Below are 12114 nucleotides of genomic sequence, written 5' to 3'. Positions count from 1 at the left end.
ATTTTGTTAATACTCATTATGTTGTGTAAACTCAGGTGTAATTAAAGTATTTTAGTATTTTTTTTAACTTGATGGCTACTACTTGCATTGACATATGTCAAATTAATGTTTTTTTTTTTCTGGAAAAAAATAAAGAAAAGTTTTTTATTTATGACACCAACATGAAATTTATTTTTGTTTTTAAACCTTTTGCTTCAAATATGTATATTTGTCATTGACCCATATACAGAAAAGAATGCGGTGTTTATGTGTTTTGTTTTCTTGTTGGGTAACATCGTTTACACCAACTGTCCCACTTAATGTTCTGTTGCTCATAAGATCTTAACTGTTTATCACACTCAATGCTCCCATGTAATGCTCTTATTACAAATATGTTATGCAGGTTAGAGTATAATAATCTTACATACAGAGGCTTCGTAACATAACAACTGAAGAATGAAGCTGCTGTAAAATGGTACAGTCTGCGCGCGGCTTCAAGTTTACCCAGTCATTTGCTCTTCTACTCCGAGTAGAGTAACGACCTACCGGGAGCGCGCGGTGATGCTCTTAAGAACGCGATCAAGATCCGCGTTTCCTCTCTTTTGCTTACACTACAGAGAGTGTGTTTATTTGTAAGTAGTGTTGTCAGAGATAGACTTATTCATTCACACACCGCTATAACCAACAGGACTGGGATTATTGGGTTATCTGCGCTCTGCTGGCTCTGTTACCGCTATGGGCTCAGTGTGAGTGAAGGGACAAAGTCTTTGGTATATATATATGTTTGGCTACTTGTCAGTTTCTCAAATGCAAACGGAAATATGTGGCAAGGCTTCGTCTTACTCTTCACCGGTTTGCTTGGGTTGTGTTCATGTTCAAGTTTCCCAAGTAACATCAACATAGGTGAGTACTCGGCGGCTATCGTTCATAACCGTGTCCTGACAGTGATTTAAAGTTTCCATCGCACAGGATGAGGTACAGTTAGCCATTTGGGTTTAAATATTTCCTTTCTGGTGTTATTGCTTCTGAATGACTTTTCTAATCTCGACAGGAGGTTTGTTTCCAACCGACTCCCATGAATACGACGTGTTCCGTTTCGCGCTCTCTCAACACAATGATGTTCCTAAACTGGTACCCCAAGTGGACATGGTGGACACGGGGAGCAGCTTTGCCATGACATACGCCTGTAAGTTTATATTAATGTACATCTTCGTGGTCATCTTCCCAAAAACGAAACCTCTGCAGTGCGCACGCGATATGTTTCCATCACGCTTGTTGCTTTGCTGAATTTCTGTACGACTCTGCACGTGATGATTGGCCTTTGCCAGTGAAGTAGGAGAACCTCAGATGTTTTGTTGCTCTTAAACGCAGCTGGATTACTGTCAATAACGTCAATGTCAGGTAGAACTGCAAAGCTGGCAAAATGTCCTAGAATACCTGAGCTTGAATTTGACACAAGCCAGTGGTGTGTTTTCACAATTGCAAATGCTTCACTTTGCCACAATGGTTTGTTTAATTTTACTCCTTTCACGACCACGTGCCCTTTACATGTTTACAAAATTGATTTATGTCTTTAAGTGTTCTTCATTAAACAAATAAACTGTAAATTTTAATGAAAATTATATATATATATATATATATATATATATATATATATATATATATATATATTAGCAATGTACAGGAGCTGTTTCATATTGTCTCATGACAGAAAATATGCTGTCAAATCTGTAAATACACTGTAAAATATTTAACAACTGTGGTACCATAATTTTGCAGAAAAGAAGTGGCTATGATGCTTTAGGCAATGTTTTAGCAGAAAGAAAAAAAAGCTCAATTATATTACCTTACTGTATATAGTAAGGTATGACAGCATATTTTCTGTCATGAGACAATATGAAACAGCTCCTGTACATTGCTAATATGAACGTTTTTAGATGAGTCGAATAGAGAGCTCGTTCCTAGCTCAGCTGCCTGTCAGTGAGGAATGTTGCCCTTTGATGTCTGAGATTGACACAGGCAACCTTTCCATGTTTGTGTTCAACCCTGCCAGCGACGTGCAACCCTGTATAATGTTTAGCATGCAAACAGCTTCTGTTGCAGACTAGATATTTCTTTTGAGATAATTGTTTGGAATATTTTGACACTTGCACAGTAGACTGATCATCCTGACAAGTTCACATGTGCTATAGTCTTTCCCAGATGAGTGCTTGTGACAAACCTCTCTCATCAGTGGTGCCCTTTTAAGTAAGTTTCAGTGCCTCAAAGCAGAGTATGCTGGTTACTGGAGGCTGAGCAGAGAAACTGGGGCTGGAGTGATGTTTTCCGTTTTAGGGGACTCCTTAGGGGATTTTTATTGGGTGACACCCGAGAGGGCCTTATTAGAGGGAGGTTATCAAAGGAAAGTAAGGGCTGAGTCCGTATGTTCTTGTCACAGGGAAGTGTGAAAGTAATTATGTTGAGCTAATTACATCTGCAGTGAGTTCTCTTCTGGGCGATTGTGCATGGTTGCTGTCTTATCCTCTAATCGTGTCATAAACGTTCCCAGAACAAAACCTGAGATCACTAGAGCAGTTTGTGTGCCAGGAGGTGTAACAAAATTCAGTTTGCTGCAAGAACAAATCAGAACAATGAATGGGGCTTTAAGAAACATAACAAAAGAAAATCAGTGTTTTTGTGACTTGATTGATATGTTCTGGAGAACTTTAAATGTGCTTTTGTTTGTTATGAGCAAAAATGACCAACTCGCTGTAATAATTTCAAGCCCATTTGGGTCTGTTTTCTTCACTGTCTATTAATTGGCAAATAATTGACAGAATTTACTCACCCTCAGACCATCCAAAATGTAGTAGAGTTTGTATCTTCATTGAAACAGATTGGAAGAAATGTTCACTTGCTCACTAATGGATCCTCTGCAGTGTAGGGTGCCAAGTCCAAACAGCTTAATAAAAACATCACAATAGTCCACAAGTAATCCATGGTTTAATGTCTTGTGAAGCAACAAGCTATGTAAAAAAAAAACGATAAAACAACAACAACAACATTTCATCATTAGGATTTTTTTAAACTTCAAAACATTGCTTCTGGCTAAAATATGAGTGCTTTGTCAATAATATTGCTTTCTCCAGTGAAACGTCATCTTGTCTGATTCGGGAGAGAAATATGAACAGATCAAGCACCATTTACAAGCAAAAACAGTTCTAAATTTTGTAGCGAGAAAACAACGGGATGGATCTTTTTTAACTGAAGAAAGTGTTGTTAAGGGCTATTGATCGGTATATTGCCTTAATGATAAATTCTTTTCTAACAAACACGCAGATTTTCACTTCACAAGATGATATTTGATAGACTGGATTTATGTGGATTACTTGTGGATTATTGTGTTGTTTTTATCAGCTGTTTTTGAGCTCTCATTCTTTACTGCAGAGGATCCATTGGTGAGCAAGTGATGAAAGCAAAATGTACCCAATTGGTCTACAATGAAGAAACAAACTCTTCTACATCCTGTATGGTGTGAGGGTGAGTATATTTTCAGCTATTATTATTTTATTTTTTACTTTTCCTTTGGAATAAAAAAATGCCATTGAAATTAAAATGCTTCAAAAACAGCATGTTAATAATGTGATTATTTCCACAATAATGCTGTCTTAAGTTTTTTTAAACCAGGTATATCCGTCTTGAATGACCTGATCATAAGTGGTCAGCTGAGACTGAAAATTGTTTACACTTGGTATTAGCATGCGTCTCCTGTGAGTCACTTGTGATTGGATTTCAAAGGGGTTAGATGGCTGGTTTCCTTTAAAGTGCCTCAAACTAACTCTTGTTTTAATGCATTGGCTCTCAATCCTGTTCCTGTAGCCTCCTCCATTTTACACCCACAGCCATTTCCAGGAACATGGGGTGACAACCACTGTTTTAGTGCAATAGTTGATTGACAAAAGTATAGGTGGTCCTAGTTCTTGTGGATTAAATCAGGACAGAGTAATGTCTATACTACAAATGCAATGTGGTCTCATGCGTTTCTGAACATATGTTCCTGCATTTAATGCTGCAAACCTGATCAGAAGAGATGTATGTTTAGATTTTCACTTCATATGTTATAGCATTTCTCACTTTTTATAACGTCAGATAATCTAAAAAAAGAGCAAGGAAAAAATAAAGTCTTTGCATATTTTATTCATGAACTAAGTATTTCTTTGTATAACACATGTAAAGGCTTAATATCTTCAGAATAAGAAATTTAGATGTGTTCCCATTGTGTTATCATATTTATAATACTTAGTAAAATAGATGACATGCATGGCAGAAATGGCACACATAGCAGTACAGATTTTCTTAGATATGTGCCTGAACGGGTTGCTGAAGTTGCCTTTACTCTGAAGAGCTACAGTAACCGTTTAACATGACTCAAATAGATTCATTTAATCTATTATTCATTGCATCATAGCCAAAGTGATTATTTTCAGGGGTTTTGATGTATGCATGTGGAGGCAGAGCCACAAAGGGAGGCATAGTGAACAATCCACTTTTGAGGGAAGCTGGAAACTGTCAAAATTTTAGTTGGAGTAGGATAGCTGTTCTTGTGAGAATGAAAATTGTGAGAAGGAGAGTTTAAAAAGCACTGATAATTGTAGGCTTTAACTGACATGGCAAGGCACTGTACAGTGTTATATCGAGATAAATGCAGTGTTAAGATTAAACTGCAATGGACAGATTTTAGAATACGGTCCTCTTTATAGGGATAATTTCTTTAGGAAAGGGAAGTTGAATAATGAAAGTGCTGATGAAGAAAGAAGAAAAACACGGGTTTAAGGATGAGGGTGAGTAAATGATGAAAAAAAGGTCATTTTCAACTATCCATCTTCAAGCAGTGCTGAATGAATGCTACATTTCAGCCTTCATTTGAAATGCATCACAGTATTTGACTGTAAGCAGTTTATCAGAATTGGCACTTAGATGTTTTCATATGCAATATCAGCAGCCCACATTAAAATGGTTATACCATATTAATCCTGAAGAATTCCATGCATCTTTGATTTAATGTTGAAGTTAAAGTTGTCAGTTGCACTGATGAATAGTGATCTACATGATCACTAGTCGACTTCCCAGTGACAGTTGAAAAAGCCAGTGAGTCTGTCAGGATGGCGATGAGTGTTTCTCTTCATGGCTTTCTAGCTGAATCAAACCCCATCATCACATCATTTTAAACCTGATTCATTTTCTACAATACATTAAAGCTGCAGTAGGTAACTTTTGTAAAAATATATATATTTTTTTTACATATTTGTTAAACCTGTCATTATGTCCTGACAGTAGAATATGAGACAGATAATCTGTGAAAAAATCAAGCTCCTCTGGCTCCTCCCAGTGGTCTTATTGCCATTTGTAGAAAGTCATGCGCTCCCGGTAATAAACAACCAATCAGAGCCGCGGTCCGTAACTTTGTTTGTGTTCAAAATGTAGAAAAATGTATATAATAAGCAAGTAAACCATGAATCCATTTACCACACCGTGTTTTTAGCTTGTCCTGAATCACTAGGGTGCACCTATAATAAGTGTTTATATTCGGACTATTTTAGATTGCTTCGGGGATACCGCGGCGGAGTAACCCAGTACCTTTGTGATTCTTCATAGACATAAACAGAGAGAAGTAGTTCCGGCTACGATGTTCTTCCGCAAGACGCAAGCAGTTCTGTTTATTAACCGCTAGAGCGTCAAAAGTTACCAACTGTAGCTTTAATTATTTTAAGAATCTTTTTCTGCTTTTGCCATATTACAAGCCTTTATGACAGTCTGTTCTTGGCATTAGTACTATTCGGCCCTGTGGTCCTCCTTTCAGCACGTATCAGTCCTTTCATCACGTTGACATGCAGTCGGGCCAAATGTCCGCAGCATGTCAATCAGGCGGGCTCCAAAGACCCATTGAAGCTCATGTCAGAGCGAGTTCAGGAACAAACACTGTTTTGTGTGTCTTCCCCTTGGAACTCACATAGACAGCTGAAAAGCTTTTACCTGTGTCGTTGCCTAAATTTAAAACTATGTATACAAGTGATGGAAGACTTTAAAGACAGTGAGTGCTTTGATGTGATAGCTAGCCTGAATATCCGAAGACGATTGCCAAGGATAGCTCATGCAGCTATGTTAGCTTCATCTGCAAAGCCATTAGCAAGAACTCAAGAACGGGCTGAGGTTAGCTGTGGTGATTTCAGGATATGCTCCTCGACCTTCACCGGCCTGGAGTGATACAGTTTTAAAAATGTACCTTTTCAGATATATCACCTTGCAAAGACTGAGGCTATAAGCTGCTTAGAGGACACCAGGGACAGAATCTGTTCTGTTAGGTGACAAAAAGAGCCGTAATCTGTGGCTGTAATCTCTGATATGATCTAGGAATTTTAAGATAGTTTTTCATTACACACTTTATTTCATGAATGCAATTTGGAAAACTATTTATAGCTTTATCAAAAAGCTATACCATCATGCCAAAACAACACGAATGTGGGTAAACACCAAACAATGAAAAACAACAGAAACTAGAACAGTGACAATAAGGTCTGAATTTTCTTCTGTCTTGATTGCTGTATTCTGTTCTCGTGCTGCATTCGGTTGCACATTATTATGGCAAATATTGGCAGAACTCCACTCATTGACACTTAAAACATTACAGTGCTTATTGTTTATGGTGTTTCTGTAGTGAGAGTGTTTAATCTATGCTTTTTCTTCAGCGCATGGGCAATAAGATTTTCATAGATACTTGCAATTATGTTGGAAAGATTCAAACTTTGTTTCTAAATGCCCAAAGTAAAGATACAGTGTCATTTTATTTAATATTTAAACAAGGAAAGCCAATTAAAAACATCCCTAATCTGCAATAATTAACAAATTGATTAAGCATGAAGCTCAAGTCCCATATGAATGAAATGCAAATGCTCAATTGCTCTTTGCCAGTCAACACGCACCATGAGGGGGGTGGCAGAAAAATTGTGTTTTCTCACATCATGATTTTATTATATTAATTTGTTTTCTGTGAAGCTGCTTTGCAACAATGTACATTGTGAAAAGTGCTATACAACTAAATATGAATCAAATTGAATTACATTTTTGATTAATCTCACAGTCCTAATACTGACTCACTATGGTTCGAAAAATTTTTTAAGGAAATGTATACTTTTAATAAGCAAAGATGCATTAAATTGATCAAAAGTGACTGTAAATACTTTTATAATATAATGAAAACAAGATTTCTTTTTTAAATACATGCTATACTTTTCCACGTTCTGTTTATGAAAGAAATCTGAAGATAAAAAAGTAGTTACTAATAATTAGATCATAAACATTGATAATAATAAAGCATATTTTCTAGAGCATCAGATCAGCATAGAGTGATTTCTGAAGGATTATGTGACACTAAAACTAGAGTGATAGCTGCTAAAAATTCAGCTTTACTATCACAGGAATAACCAACATTGAAATATTGTTACAGTTTATCCACAGTATTTCTGTTTTTAATGGATTACTATTTATTTTTTAATATTCTTCAGAAGACATAAAATAGTTTTGTGTAAGAAATTGACCTGCTGATAATATTCACTGCCATAGCTCTCAGATTTGACTGGAGTGCCAATGGTGTTTGGTGTCATTGACATTAAACCTGACACATCATATCCAAAAGTTTTTTTTGCAATTTTTATTAATAACAGGTTAAATTTAGTTATTTCTCAGACAAATCTGCTGTAAAACATAAAAAAAAATTGTCTGGTGAAAAAAAAAAAGTGCAAGTAACTTAACTGGTTTTATTTATATGATTTTATTATCACCGAATCAACCTGACTACAACAACTAAGTAATTTTTAAGAATCAGGTCAGGTAGAAAAAAAGGTAACAATTGCTCATTGCACTTTTTAAGAGTGTATAGTATGCCTTTGGCAGACTTGGAATATAGTAGTGCATGAGTCATATCGACCACTTACAGTGGGTACAGAAAAGAATCACCCCCCTTTGAAGTAATGACAATATTATAATGAAATAATTTTGTTGCTTTGCAGCCTCTAATGAAGATGAACAACATTTTTGTTTTATCCAGCTGTATTTACAAACATCCAAGTGAAAGATATAACACCAGGAAAAAAATGTAAGAAAAAGAAAAAAAAAGAAAAAAACACACAAATCACTGAGTTAGAAAAAGGATCACCCATTGTGTCAGCATTTGTTGAACCACCTTTTGCTTCAATTACAGCCTTTAGTCTGTTGGGATATGTCTCTCCTAACTTTGCACGTCTAGACTTTGCAATATTTAAATTCAAGCTCAAGTTCAGTTAAATTTGATGCTGACCTTTTGTGGACGGCAGTCTTCAAGTCATCCCACAGATTTTCAGTGGTGTTTAAGTCTGGTCTTTGACTAGACTATGCAAGGACACTCATCTTTTTCTCTTTCAATCGTTGTGTGCTCAGTTTTGCTGTGTGATTTGGGTCATTGTGATGTTGGAAGTTGAACCTTCTTCCCACTGACAACTTTCTGTTAGAGGGCAGCAGATCTTCCTCAAGAACAGACAAATCGTTTGTAGTTGAGGCCAAATAATTACATTTTAGTCTTATTTGTCTCAGAATCTTGACTGCGTGTGGCCTTTCTTGATGAGTGTCTTTTTTCTTGCAACCCTACCGTTTGAGCCACATTTGTGGAGAATTAGTGATATTGTTGTCACATGCACGCAATGACCACTCTTTGTTTCTACAGCCGTTCCTGTAGCAAATTTCACATAATGATTAAAAAATGTGTGTTATTTTTAAAAAGGTTTAATGAAAAATTTGCCTTAATGAACTATCATTTATAAGTTTTTGCTTTCTGGTGACTGAAATGCGGGAATTTTGGTCAATATTTTGCTAAATGTGTTTTTCTACTGGCAGTGCACCTTGTCTGGTTTAGGCCTGTATGGATAAATAATGATGACAATAAAACGGCCAGTAGGTGGAATATAGTAGCAAGTCCATGTTTTTATAAACAATTTACTGAATCATTTTAAACAAATGATTTGTTCAAAACAGCTGATTCAATTAGAAGAGAAACACGTGAGTCCATCTTGAATCACTGGCTCACTTGATTCATTCAAAACAGATTCATTCAAGGAATGAAACACAGTGTTGCTATGCACTGCTCTGTGCTCATACAAATGTGTTGATATTCAGAAAATTACTTGCTTGTCCAATCATTATAAAAATGTAAAAACTCATAGATGGGTATTTTTTTTATTATAAGGGCATTCTTACTAAATTCTAACAGGCTTCATCGTGCAGTGGATGCGTTTGGACTCTCAAGACATGTTTTTGTTTGTTTTTTGCAAAGTTGGTGATTCAATCCCTCAAAGTCACACATACAGTACAATAACATAATGTCGGGGAATGTCTTTAAATTTTAATCAAGGAAAAATCATATCTTTTCTGTTGTCTTCTTTTAAAGAACTTCAAAAGTTGTGCATGAACCATTTTGCTTGAAATATAATGATGAAAACTTGCTTCCGCTTGAGAGCTGCTTGTTACAGTACCGAGTTCTGATTGGCCAATCACCACTGTTTAATTTGTGAATCATTATAAGTACAGAATTTTAACATTTAATTTGCATGATATGTTATAATACACATTATTAATCCCAATGGGATGGTGGTTTTACCCAGGGGCTTGCTTTTTGTCATTTTTTTCAACCATTTTTTCCATCCTCTGGCATCCCCCCTCAATTTGAGCCCTGATTATAGACTTCACTGTGCTTCTAGGCATTGATTTAAACCTTTCAATTTTTTTAATCCATCTCCTGACTTGTGCCTGTTCACAACTTTATCCCAGGAATCTTTTGGCAGTGCCTTGCCACCCATACTGATTGTTTGCTTCGAAATGCTCCAGGAAAGCTCTTTTCATGCTGAGCAAGTTACACCTGATTGAGTTTACAAGTCAATTTTAGGAGGGGGTGATTCCAACTTTTTTTCCCCTGATGTGTTGGTGTTATATCTTTCCTTTGGATGTTATAGGTTTCACTGTGAATGAGCAAAAACAGCTGAATAAAACAAAAAGTTTATCCATCTTCATTTCAGGTTGCAAGGCAACAAAATGTGATTATTTTAACGGGGGTGGGGGTGATTATTTTCTATTCTCACTGTATACTGTATGGTCCTTTTTTCCTTTTAAGAGCATGTCAGTAAAAAATAACCATGCACTTGTTTTCTAAAGAAAACAGAAAGTCAATGTTTGAAATGCTCTGTTTTGGGTTTCATACAAGAATTAAAGGTTGAGAATGACATGAGGTTGAATAACTGTTGACGAATGTTAATATTTGTGTAAACGATCCTTACATAAAGCTATAATGCACCACAATCAAAACATTACCAGTAAAAATCCACATCTCTGATTGACCATGGCTGGAATAAATGCCTCCTATCACCATTTTGGTTTCTCAGCCATGTCACAGGACTGCACATCAGTTCAAACACACTTTTTACCTCAGCTGCTTAAAAACCAAAGGCAAGGAGAGCAGATGCTGCTGGAACAGACTGATGCTGTGGAGCTCTTCTCATCTTCACTGCAGTGACTGAAGATCAGATGAAATAACTCACACTGGATCCACCTGTCACAAATATCTTTCAGCAATCGTAGAGATCACCACAGGCAGGAAACTTGTTTTCTCTTCCCCAACCCAACTGTACATTCATACACACAAACCCTGATACTCCTTCCAACCAGCACTGCATAAAAATGATTGAGTGATTCCTTTTCGTTTCCCTCCGTCTTTTATCTGTGGTAGGCATGAAGAACGCTGATAAAGAAGATCTTGCGTTATCTTTCCAAATGATTGAGATTAATACTTTGTGTAGCCTTACATTGACTCTTTATCGCCTGTATTAAAAGATAAATATCTATGCATGACAGTGTATTTGGCAATCCTCATTATCAGTGCTGTGGAGGGGACAATGAGGGTGATTATTATGGGGGAATGAGGCTTAAATAGTACCGACTGTAGTAGATGAGAAGCAGAGAAAGCTATCTGCTATCAGAGTTGTTTTCTGAGGCTGGTTTGAAAGTTTGCTCTCCTGAAGGGAAGATTTGGAGCTGAAGTATGTCACAACTGTGGCACATCCCGCGTTCACATGCTCAAAGCCCCAGGGAACCAACATCTCTGAATACAAATAGTATGAATCTCCCCTGGAATTAATCTTAGCTAGAATGAATGGAAGGTGTTAACATGGAAACACATTGAAATTATGGTAAATGAGGCTCTCTTATGGTGTTTTATTGCAAATGCTATAATTTTATCTAAAAACCACTGCATTACTATTAATGTATGCAATGTGGTATAGGGTCTAAAAAAGACAGTGGAGCAGTAGTAAAATGTCCCAGAGGTGCATTAATATAATTACAGAATATAAGTAAAAGAAATGAAGTAGGACAGTTTGGAGTTCAGGTGAAAATGTAGGAAACTCATTACACTGTTTTTTAGGGTGTTTTGAAACTTTTCTGAGAAGACCCAGTTTTGACACTGTCTGCAACAAAGGACTCACAAATACATGAAACAGGCCCCCGTGTAGAGAAGTGTAATAAAAATCAATTGCCATGTGCATCTTAAGCACATGGTGTGTGGCCGGCTGTGAGGGGGCGGGAGCAGAGATGATTGGTGGGTGGAGGTTTCACTGTCACTGTAATTACAAAGAAGAATGCAGGGCAAGACGTATTGAGGTCTTGTTTTTCAGAAGGAAGTGCTTTGTGGGTGATCATGACAGAATTTTAGATAACCTATTTACTACCCAGCACTTGCTTGCTTCTGTAATACCTGTGTCTTGATTGAAAGTTGGTGGTAATGAGTGTTTCATATTTTATATTGATAATGATTTATTTTTGTGTTTGTCAGTATTTTTGTTTTGTTTCCAATGAAAATAACTAAAAATCCTTAAAACAAGATCCATTTCCCTTTTTTTCCGGGGGTTTTCAGCCATTCTGATGCTAAGCACCCTAAATTTGACCATCCTTTTTGTGAAGGACATTCCTATAAATCTTTTATTATTATTATTATTATTATTTAAACTTACAATAAAAATTAAAGTATAAAAATTAATAATGTGTAATAATAGTATTTAAATAATTAGATTTTATGTTGTT

The 12114-nt window shown here is 36.3% G+C and overlaps 1 protein-coding gene across 4 annotated transcripts in view; it reads left to right on the top strand.

Moving 5' to 3' along the window:
- Positions 1–491: 491 nt before the first annotated feature.
- The window catches only part of LOC127941683 (glutamate receptor 1-like), a 52978-nt gene continuing 41355 nt past the window's right edge, over positions 492–12114 (top strand). For 2 of the 4 annotated variants that reach the window (XR_008149133.1, XM_052537029.1), the window contains exons 1-2: positions 769–882; positions 1031–1165. Coding sequence is in view for 3 of the 4 variants with exons in the window: in XM_052537029.1 (XP_052392989.1) it covers positions 801–882; positions 1031–1165 (217 nt within the window). In the remaining variant the exon portion in view is untranslated. Of the gene's footprint in view, positions 883–1030; positions 1166–3438; positions 3499–12114 lie in introns of those variants that run through there. The other 2 variants (XM_052537030.1, XM_052537031.1) reach the window with 2 other exon arrangements.

The sequence above is a fragment of the Carassius gibelio genome, chromosome A21, assembly GCF_023724105.1.
Source record: "Carassius gibelio isolate Cgi1373 ecotype wild population from Czech Republic chromosome A21, carGib1.2-hapl.c, whole genome shotgun sequence".
In the NCBI taxonomy this organism is placed as follows: domain Eukaryota; kingdom Metazoa; phylum Chordata; class Actinopteri; order Cypriniformes; family Cyprinidae; genus Carassius; species Carassius gibelio.
Note: the sequence above shows the minus strand (reverse complement) of the source record. Positions and strands in the feature narration are given on the sequence as shown.